We start from the raw sequence: 24,907 nt of genomic DNA, 5'->3' as shown, positions 1-24,907 counted from the left end.
CCTGGAAGCTAAAAACATCCCAGTTCTTGCATGGCCAGCTCACCGGACATGTCACCCATTGAGCATGTTTGGGATGCTCTGAATCGGCGTATACGACAGCGTGTTCCAGTTCCTGCCAATATCCAGCAACTTCGCACAGCCATTGAAGTGGAGTGGACCAACATTCCACAGGCCACAATCAACAACCTGATCAACTCTATGTGAAGGAGATGTGTTGCACTGCGTGAGGCAAATGGTGGTCACACCAGATATTGTCTGGTTTTCGGACCCACCCGGACCCCCAATACAGTAAAACTGCACAAAATGGGGGCAAAAACAAAAGTGTTGCTTTTATAATTTTGTTCAGTATAATAGTAAAAACAAAACACATTGTGGACAATTAAGTGGACAAACATTTGAAGACAAAGACATTTGAACATCTAAAGGTTAAATACCTCCTTTCACCATTTTTATTTTTTTAAGCTTTCTTGTGAATATGAGATTTGTTTTATATTTTTAAAGATTTTAAAAAAAATGTAATTTCAAATTTAAATGTTTATATTAATTTAAATGTTGTTGTTTTTTTAAATTAATTCAAATTTTGTATTTCCTGCAGTAGGATGCTAGATGTGTGAATGTTTTCAAATTGATTTAAAATCTAGAATGTGTTTTTGTCAGATGATATCAAGACTGTTTTGTCAAATCATGCTGCTTGTCAGTCAGTTTTCAAAAGAGTGGGCGGTTCTCCCAGAGTTCCATGTAAATAACAGAGACATGTTTCCTGCTGGGAAATGAGATACGAGACAAAACATGCAATCTCCCTCCTCCTCCATCCTCTCTCCATCCACAGGGTAATGAGTGTGGATTTTTCACATATTTCTGCAAGAACAAAATGTTTCAGCATGTTAATTTTACGCGGCCATGTGGAATGAAGGAGAAACTTTCTCTCTGAAGGAAATTAGATGGCTTGTGTTAAAGTTTATTTGTGCTCCAGCCCAGAAGGTACGTATCACAGTTTGTTTTAGGTAAATCTTAAATGTTTATATGCCTACAGAGTAATCTAAACTTGAATGGACATTTATAATGTCTGCAGGCATGTTTTTTTTTTTTAAAGGAATAAAAGCATAACTATACCAAAGTATAACTAACTTTAATATAATTAACAATCTTGCTAATATAGTGAATAATTTACTACCAGCACATCTTTAATGAAGGAGATGTTGTATTTGGTTTTATTTGTAGTTCAGCGGTTAAATCATTAATGAAAAAACCCCAAAAGATTTAATGACCCTCATGTCATTCAAACCCGTATGACTCTTGAGCATCACATGCACATTTAATACGCACATGTGCAAACTGGATTTAATAGTTGTGCAATTTTGGAACAACATAAGGATGAATAAATGACAGTATTTACTTTTTTAAGTGAACTATTTCTTTGAAACTTGATTTTATTAATCAGAAAATGACTAAATTGTGAAAAGTGGTCTGGAGAGGAGGGGTTGCAAAATAATGTGGAGCAAGGGATTATTTTAATAAAAGATTATGACTTTTTCCCCCTTTTGTAATAACATGCACCAATGAATTGTTCGTAGTAAGATGAGGAAAGTGCATTAAAAAAGTAAACGGGGTCAACGTTAAAAATCTGGGCTAGAAAGTGATGGATAAAAGTTGAATCGCATCTGAAATGTCGCCTCATGTAAACTGTGTTGCAGAATCTGTGGTTGAGAGGAGGTTACTAAGGCAGAGAGTTTTCCCCAGACTGAGGGAATACTGCAGATGCACATACGGAGTTGAGTTCAGAGTGAGCAAACATTCATCATTCTTTTTTCACATCTCCTGTCAACAATCTAATTCTGAAGAATATTTATTTGCTTCCAGTTGACAATAACAAATGACTTCACAAGCAATTGTGTTTTAATCCATAAACATGAATAAATAATGGTTTTTTTTCTTTCATTGGAACATTGAGCATTTAACAGACCCTCCTACTGTCTCATTATCTAAACATCATGCATTTTTAATTGTGCAAATAACAAAAGGCTGACTGGGTTAATATTGAACTTTTCTTGTTAACACTATTTCTATACTGCTCTCTAAAAGCATGTCAGTAGACTGTTTACGGTGCATAAAACACTGCGGTTGTTTTGGCTAATAGATGGGATCTAGGCCACCAACACAAAGTCTTTATTGAATCATCTGCATCCTCCCTCTACAAGAACTAACAATAAAAACAAGCAAAAAATTGTCTTTTGATCCAACCTGTCTGCAGGGTATCGACCCGTATGAAGCAGCACAACCAAAAAACTGGCCTACGCAGAAGGAAAGATTGCAAATTCTGGAGGACTGCAGGAAGAACTCTCTGGGGCCTTTCTTTGTGGTAACATTTGTTTCAGTACAGCATGATTTAATTGTAGGTATATGGTAGATTTTACTTGATACAACAGCTCTAAAATAGTTTAAAACATTTTATAAAAGCAATAACCCACTTATGGTCATGTGTTCCTAACATGCAGGGATGTTACCATGCTTAAAGTAATACTTCACATTGGAGCAACGCTTATAAAAGGACAAGTTCACTTCCAGAATAAAAAATTTCCTGATAATTTTCTCACCCCCATGTCATCCAAGATGTTCATGTCTTTCTTCCTTCAGTCACAAAGAAAGTTTTTTTTTTTTTCGAAAATGACCGATCGTTTTGCTAGATAAGTCCCTTATTCCTCAGCTGGGATCATGTAGAACCCTTTGAAGCTACGCTGAAACTGCAATTTGACCTTCAACCTGTTGGCCACCATTTAAGTCCAGTCCTGGAATGTTTTCCTCAAAAACCTTAACTTTTTTGCAACTGAAGAAGAAAGAAAGACATGAACATCAGGAAATTTGATAACACTTTATTTTAATGTATCCTTGTTACACGTTACATGTATTATAATAACAATTAATTACGCATAATTGCATGCAAGTAACCATAAACCAAACCCTAACCATATATTAAGTACATTTGGTTAATTAATATAATTCAGTACGTAAATGTATAACATGGACACCTTAAAACCGGAGAAGTTTATTCTGGAAGTGAACTAATCCTTTAATAAATGGAAAATGAATCATATTTGGGGTGGGAAAGTTCACGTTTTCCCATCTCTCAAAAACAAATTTAAAATTTACCAAATTAATGAGCTTCAGTTTCAGTTTCAGTTTCTCATTTCAGGGGTTGGTAGGTGAACAGTATGGAGATGCATGTTTACCTGAGCAGATCGAAGCCTCTGAGTTCCAGCATGTTCTCAAGGTATGCCAGCAGATGGGCCTCAGGACTGACATTTTGGAGAGATGCTACCAGAAAGATGAAAATGCCATTCCTCCCTCTTTCTGTATGCTCAATCCAGCAGGACATTTTAAACCCCCTGGTGTCCAGGCAAGTAACATGTTTTGCAGTATTGGTGCACAGAATCGGATAATTTAGCTAAAGTCCTTAATCGTTTGTCATTAGCAAAAGAATCCAAATGAAGAGAACAACTGGTGTGAGGTGCTTCCAGAGGTGAGGAGAATCCTTCATGATGTTGTGACCCAGTGTGTTCAGGAGGGGATTATGACACATGAAAAAGCTCTGAAATATTTCCGATCAGGTAAGTCAGTGTCTTTGTCGAATTGCATAATTTTGCAGCATATTCCAAATCAAAAGTGTCTAATTTATGATTATCACACCAGCTCTCGAAAACGACATCCGCTATGCATATGAAGACCATTGCAGTGAAGATATTGCAAGATGTCTTTGCTATGTTCATAAAATAACTATCCCAAGGAAAGCAATTGGTTTGCCTCCAGAGAAACAAGCCCAGTTGCACCAGCTGACCCAGCTCCGAGAAAACTTCCTGCCAAGCATGGTTGCTTTCCACAAAGCCCTGGTGTACAGCACCACCACGAAGTGCAATCATCTGCAAGGTTACACACCTGAGATGAGGCTCAACTTTGCTGTTGGTCTGAGTGAGCAGCTACATACAGATCTCAAGAGACTCATTGACAGTGCTGTCTCAAATGAGAGGGCTGTTACAATCGATGAATTTGGCCAGAAAGGTCTGTGCCGCATCTTTTCTTCTCTTTACAGAATTGAACGGGGGGAAGTCGAACGTGTCAAATCATACCTAGAGGGAAAAATTACAAAATTTCCCTTCATACTCAACGGTAGACCATGCTCAGGCAAAACTGTGCTTCTGGCTCACTGTGCAAGTCAGGTATGCCTGTTTTGCAATCTCCCCTTTTAAAATAAGAAATACTATTAGTAATGTATTCTGTGACATTAATGTGGTCTTTTGCATTTGCAGGCATCCGTATGGTTGAAGAACCTGGATCCCGAGATCATTGTGTACTTCATAGATGTCAACAACTCACTGAGACAGCTTCTCAAAGACATTTGTAAAGGGGTTGATTCAAGTAGTACCTGTGTCAACAACATCTTTCAGCTAAAAGAAAATTTCAAAAGACTCCTAACCGCAAGATCACCATCCAAGAATCCTTTGGTGCTCATCATAGATGGTCTTGACCAACTGCCAAAGACTGATGGACAACTCGACTTGACATTACTTCCCGAATCATTAGCTCCAAATGTAAAGCTTCTCATTTCTATAAATGTAAACAGGCCTGATCTTCTTGCTACTCTGAAGAAGTATTACCCAGATTCAACTGTGTTCTGTGAGCTGCAAGAAGTAAAAAGTAAAAGCTGCAGCCAGCTTCTGACAACACTTCTTCAGGAGTCCAACAGAAAGATCACCTCAGGCCAACAGATGTATGTGAATCAGGCTTTTAAGAAATGCTCTGTCCCACTATATGTGGAACTCCTTCACAGACAGGCAATCCACTGGAAGTCAGAGTTTGAGATTACGGAGAACTCTCTGGTCCAAGAGGTCCATAATAACATTGCTCTGATGTTTGATCATCTGGAGAAGAAGCATGGGAAAGCTGTAGTCTCCAAAGCTTTAAGTTATCTTACCTTGGCCAGGTACGGCATTACCGCAGCTGAGCTGACTGATGTTCTTTCTTGTGATGATAAAGTTCTTGCATCTTTCCTTCCACCAGGCGATAGCGTACCGCTTACAGTGAGGGTTCCTGAAGTTTTTGTGGAAAGTCTTCTTTCAGACCTGAAGGGGTTTCTAGTGCTGAGGAACATTTTAGGTTCCCAAACTCTTTTCTGGGTCAGCAGACACTTTCCTTTGGTCATATGTAAGAGGTACCTGTGCTCAGAGGAAACAAGTCAGAAGATACATCAAGTGCTGTCAGACTATTTCAGTGGCTGTTGGGCAAGTGGCACAGCAAAGCCTTTGATCATCAACGAAGACATGAAAATGCCAAGTTCTTCAGATGCCCCACAAAATATTAACATTGACAGACAAGTGCCAAGTCAACCTTGGATCTTTTCTCCTCCTTTCTTTATCTCTACTGCCAAGACTCCATCAGCAAGAACACATCCCAATTTGAGGAAACTCCACATACTCCCTTTCCATTTGTTGAAAAGTGGGAGAATTGAGGAGCTTGGTAACCAAATGATTTCTCAGGAATACCCTCAGGCAATGCTGCAAGCAGAACTGGCTGACGAACTGTTCCTGTGGCTTGAGAGGACATCTCAGTTGGTGTTTCCCAAGAAACTTCAGCTCCTCCACATCATCTTGAGATCTTCAGCTTGTCTGCTGAGGAACAACCCTGCTGATCTGCCAACAGTACTGCAAGCCAAACTTATTCCTTTTCTGAATGTCTTTCCTGCATTGGAAGAATGTGCTAATCAGCCAAGGTCTGAAGGTATGATCCCAAAAAATGCAGTGTATACTGTGTTGCCTCCAATTCCTGCAGTACCTTACACCCACTGTACACCGCAAGAGTCGACAGCTTCCCGGATCATACAGTCAACTGGATCTTCCTGTGGCACTGTGGTGGTTGTACTAGAGAATGGTGCTGCTTGGGTTTGTAATGGAGGGATATTTGAAGGCTTCAAACTAGCCCAGTCCTCTAAACTGCATTTCACAAATGTCAGTAGCTCTGGAAACATATTCCTTCTGAGCACCCATTGCGGTAAACTTGTCTTGTGGGATGCAGGTGTTAACACACAGCCTCAAGAAATTCAAACCCAAAACAGGGAGAACACCATTCTTGGGGGTGTCTTAGTGTCTAATGACAAACTCTTTGTATGGTGGAGAGGACAAAACATTGTTAATGTATTTGTCGATAGAGAGGAACAGACCGAACTGCACTGCACTTATGATATTACCTGTGTGACATGTTCTGGGGAAGGTGATATAATTTACTGTGGACAGAAAGAAGGTTCTGTGACAATATTTGACTGGTCCAATGGTCAGCTTCTAGCCACCTTTACATGTCCAAAAGATATGCCATTAATTGATATGATTCTCTCTAAGGGTGACGGGATGATTACATGTGTAGATCAAGCAGGAAACGTGTTTGCTTGGAATCTTGAGATCATAACAGAACCAGTTCTGATTTGTGAGAACCATTGCACAACCCAGGGGAAGGTGTTAAACATAGACTACAAAGGAGACAATGTTCTCCTAATATGTAAAAAGAAACAAATGCAACTCATTGACATTCATCAAACTGATGTACTTGACCAATTTAATCCCCCAAAAGGCAAAACATTTAAGAAAGCCATAATGGATCACAACTCAAGCTTCATCCTTGCTTTACTGTGCAATTGCCCGTTTCTGCTGGTCTGGAATTGTGCCTCTGGACAGTGTGTGTTGAGTCTGGACACTGCAAACTGTCAAGCTGTTAAACTTCTGAAATGTGGGGTCACTTACCTGGCAGCAATAACAAGCGTAAGTGTTCTTATTTGGGACATGGATCTCATTACAGCTTCAGCATTGGCACCAAAATCTGGAAAAAGGGTGGAGATGGTGGCTGTGGGATCTCATGGAGAAAGCTGTTACTCTTTGGATGGCTCCAAACTTATTTGGAAGTGGGGTGTATCAAGTGGCAAAGTAGAAGGCCGCTTCCTTCACCAAGGTAGTGTGGAGTCTATGTCTGTCTCTGGAGATGGCAACTACCTTGTAAGTATTGCAACTGGAGACATATATGTCTGGGAAACCAGTAGTGGGGAAAATACTTTCAGAATCTCTAATAGTCAAGCTTACAAGGTTCTAATAACACCCAAGGGGAACTCTGGAGTTGCCCTATCAGAGACAGGTCCATCAAGGGTGTGGAAATTGCAGAATGGACATGGGATTTGCAGCATTCATCTTCATCTCAGAAATGCCAGCATTTCCCCAGAAAGCACCTTCCTTTTAGGACTTCACAGTGGGGATCTCTTGGCTGTTAGCCTCTGGTCTGGTAATGTAAGCAAACGCTTCTCATGCTCTGACCGGTCAGATGTCGTTGCTTTCCATTCTCTGCTTGACCATCCAGATTACGTGATTGTATCTTCAGCCTCAGGCGATGTATACTCCTGGAGGTTAACAGAGGATACTATTTGTCATCAATTCCAGCTGCCAGACTCTTCTTTGTGCCAACCGGAGATCTTTAGACTATCATCAGATGGGGGGTATGCCATCCTTTCAATATCTGAATCCACTATAAACATCTTAGATTTCTCCAACAGTAAACTGTGCTCTTTGAGAACCGAAGGACCTGTTCTGCAACAATATGCATCTGTAGGTGTTTTTGGACAATATGTGGTCTATATATGTTTTTCCTCTCTGGTGTGCCAAAATATATCCTGTGATTTACATGAGAAGCCAATGCTGGTAGCCATACGTCTGACTGATGGGGAGACCGTAGGCAGGTTCTATTTGTGCAAGAACCCCTCTACTCTGACTGTTTCTGAGGATTTTTTTGTGTATGTGGGGTTTCAGGATGGCTCTGTTGGGGTTTATGCTGTTAATAACACCAAGATCGATAAAAGCAACTGCAAGGAGGATGTTCAAAACCCAACACTTGTGTGTCCACTGGATGAGCAATTGATTTGGTCACCTCTGGAAAAACCTAACCTTACTTGGCTTGAATTGCCCCTGCAATTGTATTAAATAATTCCAGTGTGTATCTTTAACAATGTTCTAAAGTGCTAAGACCGCATTTGTAATATGTGATATACATATGTTTATCATATTAAAATTTTTTAAAAATGTTCACTTGTCTCATACCTCAGGATTCAATAAGATGAGAAAGCAGGTGTGAAAATTAAGCTGTACAATTTTATAAAAAATAACATTTATTTATTTCTCATGGAGTATCACACTATATAGTAACACGTATATAGTAGCCTATTTACTGTATTATATATTTCTAAATTCTATTTATTATCCATTTACTATTTTTATTTAATTACGTATTTATATATTGTTGACTTGCATAGCCACACAGCATAATTTTGTAAACTTTGTATTCTATCATTATAACAATTACAATACCTGGGTAATAACTATAGGTACTAACCCTGAACCTACCCCTAAACCTATAACCTTTAACCCATGTAGATACCTTATATATGTGTGACCAGAGTTTTTGTATTAAAGCTAAAAAGTAGTTACCAGTATATATAAATAGCAGTTTCATTTTTTTAATGTTTAGATAATGTTTAAGAAGATTGTAATGGTCCAACTTCCAAAAGAAAAAGAAAAATTCCTAAAGAAAAAGGTAGTTACGTTTGTTTGTTTACTTGTTTGTTAATTTGATGTGTTAATGTAGTTACTTGTAGAGTTACTTAGCCTGAAAAATAATGAAAATATAATTATATTTCATTATATTGATCTTACATTATTAACTTTACTCATAGGCTACACAAACATTTATCTGTTTATCCTAGTATTAAAACATTTGTTATGATTATGAAACATTTAAACCATATCCTATTAAAACAATTTAGGACGGCAATAAATATTCCCATAAATATTCCGGCAAGGACGGCAATTACAATATCTTATTCCGTATTAATGTTCCACAATTTAAACACTAACTAAAAAGAGATTACCGCGTGTGATCTGAGAACTACAATTCCCATCATTACTCACAGTCATACGGAAGTGATTCGATACCATAAACGCACTTCCGCTACATTGCCAATTCCTTTCCTGTCTGCGGCCTCCGGCAAGATGGCGGTGCAAATCTCGAAGAAGAGAAAGGTTGGTACGAATTTCATTTCAAATTTGTGTAATTAAAGCACAGAAGTGCAAAATAAGAGCGGCGCTTGAATACTATGGTACTTAACTATAACCTAAGATGTTCAGATGAGGGTTTAATAAGGATGTTGAGGTGGATTGAGCTGGATGCTGTCGGCACTGAATCTGATGTGAAACATGGCAGTTGAACGCAACGCTGATATCAGTGTCGTTTATATTTGAGCGGTTCAAATGTGTAAAATGCAATACAGACGTTACATTTAAGCACATTATATGTTTCTGGAAGCTGACGTTAGTGTGACAGTTAAAAATTGACACTGTATTCAGGTATGGACCTTGTAAAGTTGAATATACAAGCAGTACGTGCATCACTAATGTGTTATGCAGCTTTTTTGTCGTATATTTGATTGACATTTGTCATAGTATACTGCAAGATGTTAATGTTTATATGAGACTGTCATTTGTCTGTCACTTTATTTCGAAATCAGAAGACCATAATCATTTAATGTTTCTCTATCAGTTTGTGTCAGATGGCATCTTCAAAGCTGAGTTGAATGAATTTCTAACTAGAGAGCTGGCCGAGGATGGGTACTCCGGTGTGGAGGTCCGTGTCACGCCAACAAGAACAGAAATCATCATCCTAGCCACCAGGTGTGAACCGTTTACACTCCTTTGAGTTCATTTCCACTACATTACATGCTTAAAACTTGCATTTAAAAAGCATTTACATGGGTTAACTCAAGCTTAAAGTGTAATGACTTCATCCGTTTGTCTCTTCAGGACCCAGAACGTTCTGGGAGAGAAAGGCCGCCGCATTCGTGAACTGACTGCCGTCGTTCAGAAACGATTTGGATTCCCTGAAGGCAGTGTGGAGGTGAGATTAGTGCCAAACACAGGTGTAAATGGGGTCCAAAACTAGTTTGTAACTGCATGTTCTGAAGTGTTGGTTTGTTTTATCGTAGCTGTACGCTGAGAAGGTCGCCACCCGGGGTCTCTGCGCCATCGCTCAGGCAGAGTCTCTGCGCTACAAGCTGCTCGGAGGACTGGCTGTCCGTAGGTAAGCGTTCACTTCCCAGGATGCTTTGGGCTGCACGGTTACCGACTGAAATTCCCTTCAGTGATGATACGATGACGAGTCGGAACGGGGCCGGTTCTGTCTTTGAGGAGTCTGGGTCAGGCTCACGTTCTGTGCGTCTGACTTCAGTTCCTCAAAGCAGTGAGTCCTATTTGCTTGAAGACATAGAGGCATTTGTCTGAGAAGGATGGCTGGAAAGCCGGCAGCGTGTTTAATTTGGAGTCTAGATTATTTTTCATTTCCTTTTCCTGCGTGTTTATGGTTGCGTATCGTGTCTGTTATCCTCAGGGCCTGCTACGGTGTTCTGCGCTTCATCATGGAGAGCGGGGCCAAGGGTTGTGAGGTGGTCGTCTCTGGTAAACTGAGAGGTCAGAGAGCCAAGTCCATGAAGTTTGTGGATGGCCTGATGATCCACAGTGGAGACCCCGTTAACTACTACGTCGACACTGCTGTCCGCCACGTACTGCTCCGACAGGGTGAGTAAGAGTCACGGATGAAGATTAAATGGACTAATGGTTCTCTGGAAGTTTCATTTGTGTCAGATCTTCTGTAAATTAACTCTAGCATTTTATTAGGGGGTCTGTGGAAATCTTTAGAGGAAAAAGTGTGGGAAAAACAAATTAAAATGAGTATAACAGAACAGTACTACGAGTAGGAAAAATGAAATATCTCAGTATTTTCTAAATATTTATAATTTTATACATAATATTCAAAAGAACTGAATTTGTCAAATCTCTAGCAAATTATTGCATTTTAAGAAATCGGTGTATACTTTTTCTAATTATTTGACATAAGTACTGTGGATTTTCATTTGTTAAATCTTGAGTGAAGTGTATTAGTGTAAAATAAAAAGTAAATGATTTTTATATATAGAAGAAAAAGTAATAGTATAATTAGAAAAATATATATATAATTTAATTTGCTTAAATTACTTCCCAATAATATTTGAGACATTTGTAATATTACAAATAATATATTTGTAAGTGCAAGTTGTGCCTTTTATACAAGAAACTATCTATATATATATATTGCATTGAGAGCATGTGACTCAAATTTAAATCAAATCAGAAAGTCAGGAGCAGAAATGTGTATCACCATACAAATCTGTTACCATATAAAATAAGGTTTAGCATGGCACCTCAAATGTCAAACATATTGAGCAACTAATTGTTGGAAGTTTAACCTCAGAAGTGTATATATCTTTCATTCAATGACAATATACTGAACCAGAATGGGATTGTTTCAGAAGAGTCTTGGTCAATTTCTGGTTCTTCAGAGCAATGTGACGTTAGTCTGAGAAGGCTTTGAATGCATGCTTTCAAACGTATGCTGAAGCTCAAATGGCATGGTAGTATACTGGATTCTGGTCAATGTTTTGTAATGTCCTTGTGATCATGTCTGCCAGCTGACCTCCACCTTCCCTTCAGTGATGATACGATGACGAGTCGGATCGAGGCACATCTCTGAGGATTCTGGGTCAGGCTCACGTTCTGTGTGTCTGACTTCAGTTCTTCAGAGATCTTGTGTCCTCTTAGATTGAAGATGTAGAGGCATTTGTCTGAGAAGGGTGTTTATTTTTTTATTCTTGCTGACTAGTTCTTGACTTGTCTAGTTTTGTAATGTGTCCTTGTGATTTTTGTCTGCATATAGGTGTGCTTGGAATCAAGGTGAAAATCATGCTTCCCTGGGATCCCAGCGGTAAGATTGGCCCCAAGAAGCCCCTGCCTGACCACGTCAGCATTGTGGAGCCCAAAGATGAGGTCCTGCCCACCACCCCGGTGTCCGAACAGAAGGGGGCCAAGCCCGATGTCCCAGTCATGCCACAGGGAACCCCAGTGCCGACCGCATAAAGGGGTGAGAGCCAAAAACCCCACACTGACCTCCACCTTCCCTTCAGTGATGATACGATGACGAGTCGGATCGAGGCCTGTCTCTGAGGATTCTGGGTCAGGCTCACGTTCTGTGCGTCTGTCTTCAGTTCCTCAGAGATCATGTGTCCTCTTAGATTGAAGATGTAGAGGCATTTGTCTGAGAAGGTTTTTTTTTTTCTTTCAGACTAGTTTCTTTATGCTTTTTTGTTATTTTAACAAGACGTTTTTATCTCTTCCAGGTTGACCGATCATTGATGGAAGGCCTATACTTTTCTGTATAAAAAAAAATAAAATGATAAATGGGAAAATGTTGTCTGTTTTCATTCACTTCAAATGAGCAATGTTTTAAAGACGTTATGATTGCAATACATGGAAATTTTAGTAGCTTTTAACACCTTTGAGTATACTCTACCTGGAGATGCTAAACATGACCGTGACCAGCAGAATGCAGTTGGAAGTCATGTTAAGAGTAGAAGCTTTACGACAATGGGAGTTGTGACAAACTTATTTTTATTGATTTTACTTAAGTTTATAAAGCAGTGTTTAATTGTAATGAAATTGTAAAATTATGGGGAGAAACCCATATAATATATACAATATAATGTTGTATTGAGTGATTTTGTTTGTTTTGACTCCATGGCCCCCCATTGCACAATATGCAAAGGCCTCGTGACTTTCCCAGCTGTGGTATTTTCTGGATAAGAATTAAAGAGACATGTATATGTTTACATGCATATATATATATTCAACCACAATTTCTAAATAACACATTATCTAAATAACAGGTGTTTCTAAATAACATGGACCTACTTTATATTAAGTGGCCTTAACTACTATGTACTTTCATTTAAATACATTTTTACGATGCATTGTGTACATGTTTTTAAATCATACTTGTATTTTTAAGAAACCTGCATGTAATTACAACTGTAATTGCATTTATAATTAAATGTAATTTAGGGTGGGTTAGAGTGTAAGGCAGGGGTCACCATGTTCGGTCCTGGAGGGCCGGTGTCCTGCTGAGTTTAGCTCCAACCCTAATCAAACACACCTGAAGCAGCTAATCAAGGTCTTACTAGGTATACTTGAAACTTCCAGGCAGGTGAGTTGAGGCAAGTTAGAGCTAAACTCTGCAGGACACCGGCCCTCCAGGATCAAGTTTGATGACCCCTGCCTTACACCCTAACCCACCCTTAAACCTACTCATACCACCAAACCTGTCCCTAACCTCTTCTGTATCCCACCTCAATAGCAGCAAGTGTTTTGCAATACAGTACATTGTACTTATTTTTTGATGTAAGTACATAGTAGTTAAGGCCACTTAATATTGACCAATAACACTTTTAAAATGAAGTTAAGTTACAATAAGAAATCTTGATTTTTAGTTTATTTTAATTAGTCATCTTTTATGTCGCCAAGTTGAGAAGCACTGCTGAAGAGGTCATCAGCTGCCTTTAGTTGAACATTACACTTGTTTTATTTTAATGGCCATTAGTTCTTAACCTGAAAAAAAAGTGAGTTACACTTTATTTTAAGGTGTCCTTGTTATACATTTAAAGTACTGCGTAATATTAATTAACTACATGTACTTACTATATGGTTACGGTTAAGATTAGGGTTACTTGCATGTAATTATGCATAATTTATTGTTATTATTATAGTAGTAAATTCATGTAACGTGTAACAAGGACACCTTAAAATAAAGTGTTACCAAAAGTGCTATGATAAGAATCGTGGTGCAGAAGGATTACCATAGTTCTTTTATACATGATACAATGGTACATGTCCAAAACAAACACGTTTAAACCACTATTTGTTAGTGGACTGTTGAATTAAACCTTTTCAGTGTTTTTAACAAATAGTTCATTCTTATTCGTGAAGCTAGAAGGGAATGCAGCAGTTCCGTGCTGCCTTACCTGTCTGTGTGTGTGTGTGTGTGTGTAACTTTATAAGATCCACCCATGACACACACACACACACACACACCTGATTCACAGCCTGAGCTGCTATTACCTGCATGAAGAACAGAAGTTTTAGCTGAAGATCATGAGTTTACCGGACTATAAATCGCCTGGAAAACAGTCCTCAGCACCTGTGCAGTCGGTAAGACATTAAACATGAACAGAAAGAAATGGAATGATACATTGTAACATTTGCATCGTGTTCTGTTTCACGTAACAGCTGTTCTGTGTTTCAGCTATTCTTTTGAATCGCCTGAGATGTGTTTATGTAAAATTAATTACATTTTTGACAGATTATTATGTCTCTATCATCGCGTGCTGTTCACAAGATTTTCACAGCACCTCCTGTAAAGCAAATACGCGCGAGTTGTTTTTAACATCCTGTGCATGCACTTAGTACACGATACTCGTCCAGTAACAAGAAACCACTTACTTCCCAATAGTATTGTATGCTTAAGGAGGAAGCTGGTAAAAGATTAAACATTTTCATTTTCAAACCGAGATTAATAAAGTGATTTTAAAAATTCAAATACTGAGAATGCAGTTCGTAACATTAATTGCAAGTTATGTCATTAAATCTGCTGCTTGTGCTACATTCTTTAACTCCAACTAAATGCATGGCGTTATTATTTCTATTATCGTACTGACATGTACATGATCACAGCAGTAACATGGTTTTTAAACATATGTTTCTTTCTATGAATTTTCCGAATTCATGGTAGTGTTATAAATAGTGTGTATGTAAATATAACAATCTTTGCTTTAATTTTAGTGTTTTTATACACACACACTATATAGGATTAGAACAGAAGTAAATTATATATAATTAGAAATATATATATATAAATATTATACTAATCAGATTTATCAAACATGCATACAAATTAGCTCTATACATTTATATTGTATTAATATACATATATATTAAATTGTGTGTGTGTGTGTGTGTGTGTGTGCATGTATGTATGTATAAGCATATAATTGTAAATTATGTAAAACATTAAAATATATAATATAGGATTACTAGGATAGACTTATATGCATACACACACACACACACACACATATATAAACAATTTACGTTTATACACAATATATATATATTGTATGCACATTTGACATATTTGATTTAAATAAATATTTTGAGATTTTTTGTGTCCTTTTTGTACTTTTAATTATTAAGAGATTTATTGAATTATGTCTTATTTTGTTGCTTAGCTTGATTCCACAAAAGTTGCTTCAGTTCATGTTGGTCTTTAATTGCACCTTGGAGACATTAGATAGTCTGTTGTGTTGGTATCAATAATGACAAAGAGTGGTCAGCATCTCTCAGACTTTCAATCAACTATTCATATTAACTGTTAAAACCAACATGTTTTCTCTCTCCACAGAAATCCCAAGTTGTGCAGCTGAACATTGGAGGTCATGTCTTCAGCACAACGCTGGGAACCATCCGTAAATTCCCAAACTCCACACTGGCGGACCTGTTTAATGGATCAACCAAACGGATGGACTCTGAGGGCCGTCACTTCATAGACCGCGATGGGACTTATTTCAGGTACATCCTTGAGTACCTCAGAACGGAGAAACCTCCTACTGAACACCTGCAGGAGGTGCATAAGGAGGCGCTTTACTATGACATCAAACCTCTTGTCAAAGCCATCGAGGAGACGCCGCAGTTCTTCGGAGAGGCAGTCGGGAGACAGCAGTTCTTGGCCCATGTGCCGAATTATCGAGAAAACCTGGAGGTGATTGTGCGGGTGGCCAGAGCCGAGGCCATTGCCTCACGCTACTCCAACATAATCGTGTGTGTTTTGAGGACAGAAGATGATTTAGCCAGACACAACGATGCTATTGACAGTCTCGGCACCCCGAGAGAGTCTGTGGTGAGCTTTGGTCCGTGGAAAGCTCCCGCGTCAGTGGAAGATCTGTTAGATTGCGTCAAAATGGACATAGAGGCCAAAGGATATAAAGTAAAGATCCAACCACACAGCATAGACAAAGGGTTTCTCTTTAAAAGCTATGATTTCTTCTATAAATTGATTTTCACTTGGTGGTGAAGAATTTCAGGTCCAAGCTCATGACCTGGAAATAGGCATTTAAAAAGTGAAGGAATGATTTATATATTATATAATCAGCTTATCAAACAAATTCGACATTAACAGCTTCTGTTCCTTTAGCAGACCCACCTTTCGACAGCTGTCAATCATGTGCAACGGTGTTCTTATCTGTCAGTATCTGTTAAACCCTTGTTTAATATTGACTCATACAATCCTGGCTTTTGGCTTAAAATAGCTTCTGCACGGATGTGTCTTTATTAGGAATGTATGTTTGAGTTTTTATCAGCAGCATTTGTGGCATGCTTTGTGGCAATGCAAGTTGTGTGTACAGAAATGGACTTAACATAATTTAGGTAAATGCATAGTTTTAGACGCTGCAGCCTTTAATTTGCTTTTAATTTAACCATAAACCCTTCAAATCAGCTTTAGGTCTTAAGGAATGCTTTTGGCTTGTTCATTTGTCAACATCTGAGAATTGTACAATTTGATGCATTTTTTTTTTTTATGCATGCAACTTTTATGTATTTGGTTGATGCTTTTATCCAAAGCAACTTGCATTGTATTTAAGGTATATTTTATCATGCTTTCCCAATGCATTATATAAGAATGTGAAAACAGGTCCACTTCATATACCAACATTATAATCTCCCTAATTTGTGCTATGTGTAAATAATATATCTATTTTCACTTTGTACAGCATGTGTTTATGATGGGTTTTTTTTTTTGTTTTTTTTTGCTGCCAAGACACTTGATGAACCCTTTGCTCATGCAGATCATTAACGGTGCAAAATAATATTAAGAAAGAGTGATGTGCCATTTCCAGCAGAATTGCTGTTGTAGTATCGTATTACTTCATATATGTTTAAAGAACCAGGATACCAAGTTTTTTTGAATGTCAAAAATAAATTTAATTGATTACATTATTGTCTAATATTCACTGATTGCTTTATGCATTTAGTCCATTATTCTCTGTTGCATTATTATTATAGCCGCTTATATTTTATGGTATATGTTATAATTCTTTAAAATAGATAGGCCTATTGAAATCTTTAATCATCTCTCCATGTGAATAGTCACTGATACGAGTGAAAGGTCAAGCTCAGCAAAAAAAGAGTCAAGAATATTTTTATCTGTGGTATTGTTATCTCATTAAAATCAGAATAGGTTGTTTCTAATATTATGACAATAAAAATATAGTATGTATAAGGCATAGAATGTGTGATTTCTGAAGACTTCCGTCCATGAGGTGACGCTCTTCCGCCGCAAACTTCTGACGCCGCTGAACAGTGTGCGCGAAGAAGAGCAGAAGCGCAGCTATAAACACAGCTATGGCAGCTCATCTGAAGAAACGAGTTTATGAGGAATTCTCTAAAGTTTCTCAGGTGAACACATAAAACACTGCATATACTGATTATAAAATGTCATTATTGTGCTGGTCACAGAATATTATAATGTTATAATGATAATTTTAGAATACAGGTAAAGCAGATGTAGCATTTAGCATTAGTGTGATTATTACTGTAACCGTTATTATGTGTATTAACTATTTTTGTAATAATAAAAACCCATTTGTGCGTGCTAGTTGGTCGTAGTTTGTATTATTTAAAGTCTGTTGTAATTAGTGGACAGTTGAAACACTATTTATACATTTTTATATGCGCATATATGTTGTACTTCTTATTTTCTCATTGATGCTTAAATTTCCCTTTTTGTCGTAATGATGTGTTTTCCATTTATTTTATCTTTGGAGTCTTTGAACAATAACAGCTCATTGCCAGCAATTGCTGTTTGTGTGTTTGATAAGTAAACTCTTAGATTGTGTGATAATGAAACATATATATATAACACAAATGAATCAGTCTCCAATAATAAGTGGTTGTGTCTGAGGCATTCATTGTGTCTGAGTGATATCAGTCTTTTCTCAATGTTTATATCAGGGCATTTTAAGCTGATTATGTTGTTGTTATTGTTTTTTGAACATGTGATCACCTCTTTTGCAGCAGGTGACTCTTGAGGAGGTTCCAGCGAAAAAGCTTCGACTGACCAAACCCAGTAAATCGGCCGCTCTTCACATTGACCTGTGTAAAGCCACCAGCCCCACAGACGCTCTGCAGTACCTGCTGCATTTCGCACGGAAACCTGTGGAGGCTGAGAGCGTGGAGGGGGTCGTGCGCATACTGCTCGAGCATTATTACAAGGTATCGCAACACACAAGCTTCATGAAACCTGCAAATACATGTTCCTTGATACTGATATCGATTATTTACCACTTATAAATTTAAAAATGAGACACTTGCACATTTCAGTTTATGTGTGTATGATGTAAGTAAATTCATGTATTACTTTTAATAACTGTGTCTTATGTGTTTGCATTAATGTGGTCTACAGGAGTCAGATAACTCTGTCAGGCTGAAGATCGCTTCATTGTTGGGTTTATTATCGAAAACCCAGGGCTTTGCTCCAGACTGCGTAGTAGATGATGCTATAAACACTCTCAACAATGAAAGTAAGTCTTTGATTTAAAATTATAATGTTCCACTACAGAGTAATGTGACACTTAATATAAATGTCTTTGTCATTTAAACAAATGTTTTATTTAAGGCGAGACACTGCGGGGTGAATAGGGTAAAAAAAACAACAACTAATAGTTATCACCTTACTTACCCAGCTGATTGATTACATTGATAATTGCAAACATTTTTTGTATTATAAGTATCTCATTTTTGTCACTCCATAATTCAGAAAATGCTTAGAACGGACAGAAAATGCTATATTTTCACAATTTTTGGGGGAATAAAATGTTGTATATATTCAAGCAAATTATATATGAACAAATCCCTCTGTAAAAACCTTCAGGATATAGACAGGAATAAAAATGTAAAGTTTGGTGTGTGTGTAAGTGCTACTGAGATTTATGGCTCATCGTATGAGAAAAAACTCATTTTGAGAAAACGGCCTTTAAAAATATATATTGTGCCTTTTGGATATTTTCTTTCCACTAGTCTGAAAAAACACTTTATGAAAAACCAAAAAGGCCAAAATCTCAAACTTGACAGGTGCATGAAAAAACTGTGTTTTTGCCTGCCGTGTCTCCCCTTAATGTCATACCTCAACAATAATAATGGCCCCGGATAGTTCACAAAAGTGTCTTTAGAAGATTATATGATTTTTTTTTTTTTTTTTTGGTAAAATGTAAAATTTAATAAAAAATGTATGACCAACTCAATAATAAAAATAAATAAATAAAATAAAATTCTGACACATATAAAATGCATTACTAAAATGTATTGTTTGTTATGGTAGAGTCAGTGAGAATCTGAACTACTGGCCAATTAGGTCAGCAGAAAAATTCCTCACTACTGCCAAGCCCTGTATAATGCAATCAATGCTGATTAGTTTGGGTTAATTGTGTGTGGAAATCGGATTTTTCTAAGAATTTTGCCTGTGTTTTAGAGTCTCATCAGGTTCTGGCGCAGCTTCTGGACACTCTATTGATCATCGGCACTCAACTCCCAGACAAGATCGCTGTCATTCAGAGACTTATAGATGTGGCTTGCAAGGTGATCGTAATAACTAAGAAGATATCTACCATTCCTATAACACTGAAATCATACTTTGGCAGTAACAATGGTTGAAACGTTTTATATCATTCTGAATCAGATATATTATTATAATTGTTAAATATTTTACTTTCATGTTATATTTGTCCTCAGCATCTCACAAGCACTTATTTCGGAGTGAGGAATAAGTGTCTCCAGCTGCTGGGCTGTCTGGGGACGGTTGATAAACCTCTCAGTAAAGAGACTGATGCAGGACCCGGAGCACAAACGTCACCTGTACGGGACGTACAGAGTCTGATCAGCGACTACTTCCAGGACCAGGATCCTCGTGTTCGCACCGCCGCCATCAAAGCCATGGTACATGAGCTCTGCAGAATAACGTCATGTTAAAATGCATAAAATGTGACTTTTATTTACTTGCATTTCTGTGTGTTTTACTTTCTCCGATCAGCTGCAGCTACATGAAAGAGGGATGAAAATTCAACAGACTATTTATAACCAGGTCAATATCAGCTATAATAATCTTACACTACCGTTCAGAAGTTTAGGGTTGGTAAGATTTGTTTTGTTTTTGAAAGCTGCTCACCAAGGCTGCATTTATTTGTTCAAAAGTACAGTAAAAATATTAGATATTATTATTTTTAATAACTGTTTTCTATGTGAATATATTGTAAAATGTAATTAATTCCTGTGATGCAAAGCTGAATTTTCAGTGTCGCATGATCCTTCAGAAATCATTCTAATATGCTGATTTGCTGCTCAAGAAACATTTCTAAATATTATCAGTGTTGAAAACAGTTGTCCCGCTTCATATTTTTGTGGAACCCATTTTTTTCAGGATTATTTGATGAATTAAAAGTTCAGAACAGCATTTATTTGAAATGGATATCTTTTGTAACATATATGTCTTTACTGACACTTTTAAACAATTTAAAGCATCCTCACTGTGTGGATCAGTTTTTAGTCAGTGGATCAGTTTTTCTTACCAAACTTCTGAATGGTAATATATGTTTTTAATTTTTCATTCCACTGAGCATGAGATTACAAAAGAAATAACTTGCATATGAATGTCTGATCCCCTGGACAGGCCTGTAAGCTCTCGAGTGATGATTATGAGCAGGTTCGTTCAGCAGCGGTGCAGATGGTTTGGGTTCTGAGCCAGCATTATCCTGAGAGGTAGAGACTCAATCTCTTCTGTATTTCTGAAGCCTTACTTTGTGTTTTGATATATGTGCCCATCCAGTCTTCAAGAGTAGGTAATGCTGACTGCAGCCATTGTGTACTCACTGCTTTCTTCTTTTCTAAGCATGCACTGTTTGAAATGGTTATTTCAATTCAAGAAACTCAAGAATGAAGTCTCTTAACATGGATTGAACATTAATTTGTTGTTATGCATTAACAGTATTGTTCCCATCCCCTCCTCCAATGAGGAGATCCGACTGGTGGACGACTCCTTCGGGAAGATCTGTCACATGGTCAGTGACGGTTCATGGGTAGTCAGAGTGCAAGCTGCAAAACTGCTGGTGAGTGTCGGGTGTGTTTGTAGCATAACCACATGATTCATTTCTTATTGACTCACCAATCACTTTTCCATCCAACTCTTTCACTCTCTCAGGGCTCAATGCATCAAGTCAGCCCTCATTTTCTGGAGCAGACTTTAGACAAGAAGTTGATGTCAGATCTCAGGGTATTTATACACAAAACAAATGATGAAAAACATGCAAGAAACGTAAATGCAAGAACTTTTAAAAACATAATTCTCATTCTGTCTCAGAGGAAACGTACTGCTCATGAACGAGCAAAAGAACTGTATGCTTCTGGAGAGTTCTCATCTGGACGGCGATGGGCCGATGATGCTCCTAAAGAGAAAGTCGACACTTCGGGCGTAAATCTCATCGACTCTGGAGCCTGTGGGGCTTTTGTTCATGGCTTGGAAGATGAGATGTACGGTATGTATTTCAAAACACTACCATTATTTATCTTTGAGGACATTTTAGCACTTAGTTATTCATTTGGTATCACTTTTCACAGAGGTGCGTATTGCTGCAGTAGAGGCACTATGTTCCCTCGCCCAATCCTCACCCAGCTTTGCTGAAAAGTGTCTTGACTTCCTGGTGGACATGTTTAATGATGAAATCGAGGAGGTGCGGCTACAGTCCATCCACGTGTTGCGGCAGATCTCGACTCACATCACGCTCAGAGAAGACCAGCTGGACACTGTCCTCGCAGTACTGGAGGTAGGCCACTGATATATGTGACAAAACCTAAACCACTGAGCGAAATGTAAACATGACTGCTGTACAGTTAATCAAAATACAACAAAATTGCAGTAAGGCTTAGTGTCATTATCAAATCACAAAACCTGCAATTTGATAATTTTATTAATTTAAACAAATATATACACTGTGTGTTTCAAGGGTGAAGCGTAGCACTGAAACTTTTTGCTCTCTGCAGTTTTCTGCATTTGAAAATGTATAAATTATGATAATATTATAAACATATAAATATTAGTAGCCTACAGTAATTTTACAGTTGTACTCTACAGTAAAATAATAATATAATTAAAAAAATATATTTTACAATGAAATATCACAATTGTAATATTTCTTAATTTTCTAAATTATAACAATAACAATAACAATAATCCTAACAAATACAGTACCACCACCAACAATAATAATAATTATAATAATTGTTATTATTATTATTATTATTAGTGTTGTTGTTGTTATTATATGAATAATATATTATTTTGTATTTATATTTATTTGTATTTTTATTTTTATATATATATATATATATATATATAATTTTTTACAGTGAAATATCACAATAGTAATATTTTATTTCTTGGTAATGTTTTATATAGTAATAACAACAATAATCCTAATAATGATCCTAATAATATTATTATTATTAGTAGTAGTAGTAGTAGTATATAGTCATTTAAATATAACCAAATGTTTTTTTGGCTACAAACAAGCATGGCAAACCTAGCGCATTTATTTTTTAAATCACAATCACAATGTTTATCAGAAAAATTGCATTTGGACATTTTCCCAAATCATTCAGCCATAATATCAGACCAATTAATTGGCCATTCATTGCAGGACTCATCACGGGACATTCGCGAGGCCCTGCATGAGCTGCTCTGCTACACTAATGTGTCCACTAAAGAGTGCATCCAGCTGGCCCTCGTGGAACTCCTGAAGAACCTCTCCAAGTACCCGACCGACCGCAACTCGGTCTGGAAGTAAGTTCCAGTGGCTGTTCCTGTCCGTTTTTCGCTGTCATCCAGCCCCGTGCTTAGTATTATTTTTTTCCTCCTGCATTCCAGATGTTTGAAGTTCCTCGGTTCTCGACACCCGACCCTGGTGCTGCCGATTGTCCCTGAGCTGCTTAGCACACATCCATATTTCGACACCCCAGAACCAGACATGGACGACCCTGCCTGTATCCTGCACATCTGACGTCATAACATGTTAATGCATGTGACTATTTACATAGCATTTGTGACCCTGGACCACAAAACCAAAAATACATTGTATGGGTCGAAATTATTGATTTTTCTCTTATGGCAAAAATCATTAGGATATTAAGTAAAGATTATGTTCCATGAAGATATTTTGTAAATTTCCTACCGTAAATATATCAAAACTTATTTTTGGATGTAATATGCATTGCTAAGGACTTCATTTGGACAGTAAAGCTGTTTTTCTCAATATTTAGATTTTTTGCACCCTCAGATTCCAAATTTTTAAATAGTTGTATCTCACCCAAATATTGTCCGATCCTAACAAACCATACATCAATACATCAAGACCATACGTCAATGGAAAGCTTACTTATTCAGCTTTCAGATGATATATAAATCTCAATTTGGAAAAATGACCCTTATGACTGGTTTTGTAGTCCAGGGTCACATGTGATGAATAATACGACATAAGCAAATTGCTTTGAATACTGAATGGCAGGAATAACTCTGATCTTAATATTCAGGCTGAAATGCATTTCCAAATTTCATGTGTTTATTTGCTGTTCAGACTTTGCTGTTGGATAATTTCTGTTTCCCGTCTATTCAGAGCTGTAGATATTCATGTGTTGGATATTCATAGCTTGTTTTCCTGACCTGGGTTTGTTCAGACATCGCTGTTTTAGTTCTGGTCTTCAACGCAGCCAAATCCTGTCCCACCATGCCAGCACTGTTCTCGGATCACACGTTTAGGCACTACGCCTACCTGCGTGACAGCTTGTCCCACCTGGTACCACACCTCCGAGTGAGAAACCTGCCTGCATACCTCATATCCAGCCTTTCACTTTTATTTAAGGATAATATACATTACCGTTCACAAGTTTTTTTAAATTCATGTTTTTGGAAGAAATTAATACTTTTTTCAGCAGTGATGCATTTAAATTGATCAAAAGTGACAGTAAAGACATTGATCAAGTTAAAAGAATCCTGAGAAAATGTATCATGGTTTCCACAAAAAATATGAAGCAGCACAAGTGATAATAATCAGAAATGTTTCTTGAGCAGCAAATCAGCATAGTAGAGTGATTTCTGACGGATCATGTGACACTGAAGACTGCAGTAATGATGCTGGAAATTCAACTTTGCAACACAGGAATAAATTACTTTTTACAATATATTCAAATAGAAAACCGTTATTTTAAATTGTAATAATATTACTATATACTTATTGTATTTTGATAAAATTATTGCAGCCTTGGTGAGCAGATGTGACTTCTTTCGTTATTCTGTTTTAGCAATTTAATTATCTTCCATATCTTTGCTGTTTGTCTCAGTTGCCGGGCAGAAAGCAGACTGCTAGTTCAGGTCTGGAGGCGTCCGGCGTGGGATCAGGCAGCCTGGAGTCGGCACAGAACTTCCTTCAGGACAGTCTCATTCGGGTCAGCGCCCTTCAGAACCTGGAAACACCTGGTGCTCAGGATCTGCTGGAGTTTACCATCAGGTTCGAACATTTAATGCACTACAACTATATTATTTTAAGGTCTTTTAATAAAGTGTTTGTTAAGATGATTTTGATTTGTGTCACATGCAGAGATCTGCAGCGGTTGGGGGAGCTGCAGACGGAGTTGGCCGGATCTGCGGATTTCTGTGCCACATACCTGCACTGCCAACTGCTGCTTACCAAGGTGAATACAAATATCCCTGCTAGTGCTTCTTTATCACAACTCCTGTTTTCTAAAGAAAATGTAAAAACCTAGTCACTATTATTGTTACTGAATATAATTACATACACTACCATTCAAAATTTGGGAGT

General features: G+C 37.6%; 4 protein-coding genes and 3 non-coding genes across 9 annotated transcripts in view; all 7 read left to right on the top strand.

The window, feature by feature from the left end:
• The first annotated feature begins 834 nt into the window (after window positions 1-834).
• Window positions 835-8,104, top strand: LOC131524411 (NACHT and WD repeat domain-containing protein 2). Of its 2 annotated transcripts, XM_058751527.1 has the most exons (7): window positions 835-981; window positions 1,695-1,783; window positions 2,252-2,359; window positions 3,191-3,394; window positions 3,470-3,605; window positions 3,688-4,211; window positions 4,302-8,104. In XM_058751527.1, exons 1-7 carry the CDS (start codon window positions 942-944, stop codon window positions 8,001-8,003), a joined length of 4,803 nt encoding a protein of 1,600 aa, XP_058607510.1. In that variant the 5' UTR covers window positions 835-941; the 3' UTR covers window positions 8,004-8,104. The 2 variants fall into 2 exon arrangements, with proteins under 2 accessions (XP_058607510.1, XP_058607511.1); XM_058751528.1 differs by lacking the exon at window positions 1,695-1,783.
• An 873-nt stretch (window positions 8,105-8,977) lies between these two features.
• Window positions 8,978-12,334, top strand: rps3 (ribosomal protein S3). Its single transcript, XM_058752405.1, has 7 exons — window positions 8,978-9,098; window positions 9,616-9,746; window positions 9,876-9,969; window positions 10,058-10,152; window positions 10,459-10,646; window positions 11,821-12,024; window positions 12,281-12,334. Exons 1-6 carry the CDS (start codon window positions 9,069-9,071, stop codon window positions 12,018-12,020), a joined length of 738 nt encoding a protein of 245 aa, XP_058608388.1. The 5' UTR covers window positions 8,978-9,068; the 3' UTR covers window positions 12,021-12,024; window positions 12,281-12,334.
• Window positions 10,208-10,357, top strand: LOC131524980 (small nucleolar RNA SNORD15). The gene has a single exon (XR_009267135.1). It is a non-coding gene; the product is annotated as a small nucleolar RNA SNORD15 (small nucleolar RNA).
• LOC131524983 (small nucleolar RNA SNORD15) lies at window positions 11,592-11,737 on the top strand. The gene has a single exon (XR_009267137.1). It is a non-coding gene; the product is annotated as a small nucleolar RNA SNORD15 (small nucleolar RNA).
• LOC131524982 (small nucleolar RNA SNORD15) lies at window positions 12,062-12,207 on the top strand. Its single transcript, XR_009267136.1, has one exon. It is a non-coding gene; the product is annotated as a small nucleolar RNA SNORD15 (small nucleolar RNA).
• Window positions 12,335-14,004: 1,670 nt separating the features above from the next.
• kctd14 (potassium channel tetramerization domain containing 14) lies at window positions 14,005-16,938 on the top strand. The gene is made up of 2 exons (XM_058751915.1): window positions 14,005-14,144; window positions 15,394-16,938. The coding sequence occupies exons 1-2, from the start codon at window positions 14,088-14,090 to the stop codon at window positions 16,060-16,062; spliced, it is 726 nt and encodes a 241-aa protein (XP_058607898.1). The 5' UTR covers window positions 14,005-14,087; the 3' UTR covers window positions 16,063-16,938.
• A 370-nt stretch (window positions 16,939-17,308) lies between these two features.
• Window positions 17,309-24,907, top strand: part of ints4 (integrator complex subunit 4) — a 10,919-nt gene continuing 3,320 nt past the window's right edge. The window contains exons 1-16 of one of the 2 annotated variants that reach the window (XM_058750978.1): window positions 17,309-17,444; window positions 18,066-18,260; window positions 18,451-18,568; window positions 19,516-19,622; window positions 19,776-19,979; window positions 20,074-20,124; window positions 20,710-20,798; window positions 21,025-21,145; window positions 21,238-21,309; window positions 21,397-21,571; window positions 21,654-21,859; window positions 22,733-22,875; window positions 22,960-23,075; window positions 23,766-23,899; window positions 24,429-24,595; window positions 24,686-24,779. In XM_058750978.1, the coding sequence (XP_058606961.1) occupies window positions 17,391-17,444; window positions 18,066-18,260; window positions 18,451-18,568; window positions 19,516-19,622; window positions 19,776-19,979; window positions 20,074-20,124; window positions 20,710-20,798; window positions 21,025-21,145; window positions 21,238-21,309; window positions 21,397-21,571; window positions 21,654-21,859; window positions 22,733-22,875; window positions 22,960-23,075; window positions 23,766-23,899; window positions 24,429-24,595; window positions 24,686-24,779 (2,046 nt within the window). In that variant the 5' untranslated portion in view covers window positions 17,309-17,390. Of the gene's footprint in view, window positions 17,445-18,062; window positions 18,261-18,450; window positions 18,569-19,515; window positions 19,623-19,775; window positions 19,980-20,073; window positions 20,125-20,709; window positions 20,799-21,024; window positions 21,146-21,237; window positions 21,310-21,396; window positions 21,572-21,653; window positions 21,860-22,732; window positions 22,876-22,959; window positions 23,076-23,765; window positions 23,900-24,428; window positions 24,596-24,685; window positions 24,780-24,907 lie in introns of both variants that reach the window. The other variant, XM_058750977.1, reaches the window with a different exon arrangement.

The sequence above is a fragment of the Onychostoma macrolepis genome, chromosome 18 (genome assembly GCF_012432095.1).
Source record: "Onychostoma macrolepis isolate SWU-2019 chromosome 18, ASM1243209v1, whole genome shotgun sequence".
In the NCBI taxonomy this organism is placed as follows: Eukaryota; Metazoa; Chordata; class Actinopteri; order Cypriniformes; family Cyprinidae; genus Onychostoma; species Onychostoma macrolepis.
Note: the sequence above shows the minus strand (reverse complement) of the source record. Positions and strands in the feature narration are given on the sequence as shown.